At 37.2% G+C, this 3,058-nt stretch overlaps 1 protein-coding gene across 2 annotated transcripts in view; it reads left to right on the forward strand.

Annotated features, from left to right (window-relative positions):
* Nucleotides 1–3,058, forward strand: part of Ccdc18 (coiled-coil domain containing 18) — a 113,373-nt gene that overhangs the window by 59,668 nt on the left and 50,647 nt on the right. For both annotated transcript variants that reach the window (XM_013018350.1, XM_013018351.1), the window contains exons 14-16: nucleotides 462–593; nucleotides 798–932; nucleotides 1,060–1,137. In XM_013018350.1, the coding sequence (XP_012873804.1) occupies nucleotides 462–593; nucleotides 798–932; nucleotides 1,060–1,137 (345 nt within the window). The remainder of the gene's footprint in view (nucleotides 1–461; nucleotides 594–797; nucleotides 933–1,059; nucleotides 1,138–3,058) is intronic.

Genomic DNA, 3,058 nt, shown 5'->3' on the forward strand with positions numbered 1-3,058 from the left:
GTCACTCAGACTAGTCTTGATTAGATACTTTTTCCCAAATATTACAAGTATGCAGCACCGTACCCAGAAAATTTTCCTTTTACTTCAAACTTACTTTGACTTTTAGGTACTTAATTTGTGGCAGCATGTTTGTTTTTACAGCATTATTATAAAACATAATTAAAGTATGGTACAAAGTATAAATTATATTAAAATCTTTATTTTTTTGTTTTTAAGATAATAGGCTAACAGAACAATGTATTATCCAAGTGTGGTCATTTTTATACTAATAGAAACAAAAGAAATGCTAGTTTTTTTATATGTTCTTGAATTTTTTAATAGTTTAAACTCATTTTGAAATATTAACGATTGTGATTTCTCAAGGATAAAGTCTGTTATATTTATTGTTTGACTAATACTAATATATTTTCATATAAAACTGGCTTTCAGTTATAGTCTTTTAATATGTTTTATATTTCTAGGAAAAGAATGATAAGATAAGAAGTCTAGAAACTAATATTAATACAGAACATGAGAAAATTTGTTTAGCCTTTGAAAAAGCAAAGAAAATTCATCTTGAACAGCATAGAGAAATGGAGAAACAGATTGAAAAAGTATGTTTTTTAAAATAGTGTAAACTCATTTTGAAATATTAACTATTGTGGTTTCTCAAGGATAAAGTATGGTGTATTTATTGCTTGACTAATATATTTTCATGTAAAAATGGCTTTTACTTGGGGTATTCTTTTCAGTATATTTTAGTATTTCAAACAAATTTTAAATTTAATATGAAAATACTGGGTTTTTTTTATGTTTAGCTTGAAGCTCAATTAGAGAAAAAAGACCAGCAATTTAAAGAACAAGAAAAGACTATATCCATGTTGCAACAAGATATAATATGTAAACAACATCATCTTGAATCACTAGATAGACTCCTGACTGAAAGCAAAGGGGTAAAGTCATCGTTATAAAGTTTATGTTTATGTTTCTATAACTTATCTTGAATAGATGATTTGTAATATTTCTATTGTGAAAGTGTTGATGTCCTTATATTTTGCCTTTCAATTTTTGTGTTTTCAGGAAATGGAAAAGGAAAATATTAAGAAAGATGAAGCTTTGAAAGCATTACAGAGCCAAGTATCAGAAGAAACTATCAAGGCAAGCATGCTGATTCTTTTGTTTTTTCTTATTAGAGATATTCTTGTGGTTCTTTTTCCCCATAAATTATAAAAATTTTACACATAAAAGTATAAAGCAGGGACTAGGAAGGTGGCTCAGTGGTAGAGCACTTGCCTTGCATGCATGAGGCCCTGGGTTTGATTCCCCAGCACCACATAAGCAAAAAGAAAAAAAAAGCTGGAAGTGGCGCTGTGACTCAAGTGGTAGAGCGCTAGCCTTGAGCTGAAGATCTGAGGGACAGGGCCCAGGCACAGAGTCCAAGCCCCATGACCACCACCAACAACAACAAAAAAGACTTAGACAAGCCAAGCACCTGTGGCTCATGCCTGTAATCATAGCTACTTAGGAGGCTGAGATCTGAGGATTGCAGTCCAAAGAGTCTCTCCCAAGGCTCTTATCTCCAGTTAACCACCAGATATCTGGAACTGGTGGTGTGGTTCAAAGAGGTAGAGTGCTAGCCTCAAGCAAAATTGCTGAGGGATAGTGTCAAGGCCCTAAATTCAAGGCCCATGACCAACGAGGTGGGAGGGGGGGAATGGTTAGATACCATCTCCTTGGTTAAAAAAAAAAAAGGCTTCCCACACTTAGGCCTGTAGACTGTATCGTTGGCCATCTTTCTAGAACATAGCAAGCTTGTACTTAGCCTAGAGCTTCTACACTTTCTGTTCCCTGTATTTGTTTTTTCTTTTGCATGACCGACTTCTCATTATTCATCTCACAGCCATCTTTGCCGTCTACCTGAAGTTACCCCCAGCCAGTCCTTTTCTATTACATGGCTTAGTTTACTTTTTTCCTCTTTTTTTTTTTTTTTTTGTTGGTTGTGGGGCTTGAACTCTGGGCTTGGGCCACAGTGCCAATTCCAGTCTTCCAGTGGTTTATTGGAGATGAGTCTCACACACTTTTCTGCCTGGGCTGGCTTTGAACCATGATCCTCATATCTCAGCCTCCTGAGTAGCTAGGATTATAGGTGTGAGCTACCGGCGCCCAACCTTTTTTCCTAATTCTTAAAATACCTGTTTTGCTCATGCTGTGTTTTTCTCTATCACAATATAACCTTATAAGACAAGACCTTAATCTCTCTTCTTCACTATTAGATCCCTAGTACAGGGGCTGGGAAGGTGGCTCAGTGGTAGAGTGCTTGCCTTGCATGCCTGAGGCCCTGGGTTCGATTCCTCAGCACCACATAAACAAAACGAAAAAAGCCGGAAGTGGCACTGTGGCTCAAGTGGTAGAGCTCTAGCCTTGAGCTGAAGAGCTGAGGGACAGTGCCCAGGCCCAGAGTTCAGGCCCCATGACCGGACCCAAAAAAAAAAAAAAGAAAGATAGATCCCTAGTACATCTAACCATGCTTGCATATAGGAATTGTCAATGAATACCTGTTCAGTGAATAAAATTTTACAAATATCACAGAACATTCATGATCTCCTTGTATGTTCAATGTTCAACATAGGTTTTGGTTTCAGAGTATGAACCAAGTATAACTCTTATGTACCTTAGATACTAAATATAATCTTTTTGTTGTTGTTGTTATTGGTCTTTGGGGCCTGAACTCTGGGCCTGGGCACTGTCCCTCAGATCTTCAGCTCAAGGCGAGCACTGTACCTCTTGAACCACAGCTCCACTTCTGGTTTTCTGAGTAGTTTATTGGAGATAAGAGTCTCACGGAGTTTCCTGCCTGGGCTGGCTTTTAACTGCTGTCTTCAGATCTCAGCCTCCTGAATAGCTAGGATTACAGACGTGACCCACTGATGCCCGGCTAAATAGGATCTTTTTGCTTGAAAAAATGGGTTAGAGTGTAGTTCTGTTTGAATATACAAGTGTCTGACTTACATTAATTATGTATTCCATAGTTAAAGAGGTGGTGCAATATTCTGCCCTTCCTTTCACTATATGAGTTTCT

Source organism: Dipodomys ordii, unplaced genomic scaffold (assembly GCF_000151885.1).
Source record: "Dipodomys ordii isolate 6190 unplaced genomic scaffold, Dord_2.0 Scaffold39, whole genome shotgun sequence".
Classification (NCBI taxonomy): Eukaryota; Metazoa; Chordata; class Mammalia; order Rodentia; family Heteromyidae; genus Dipodomys; species Dipodomys ordii.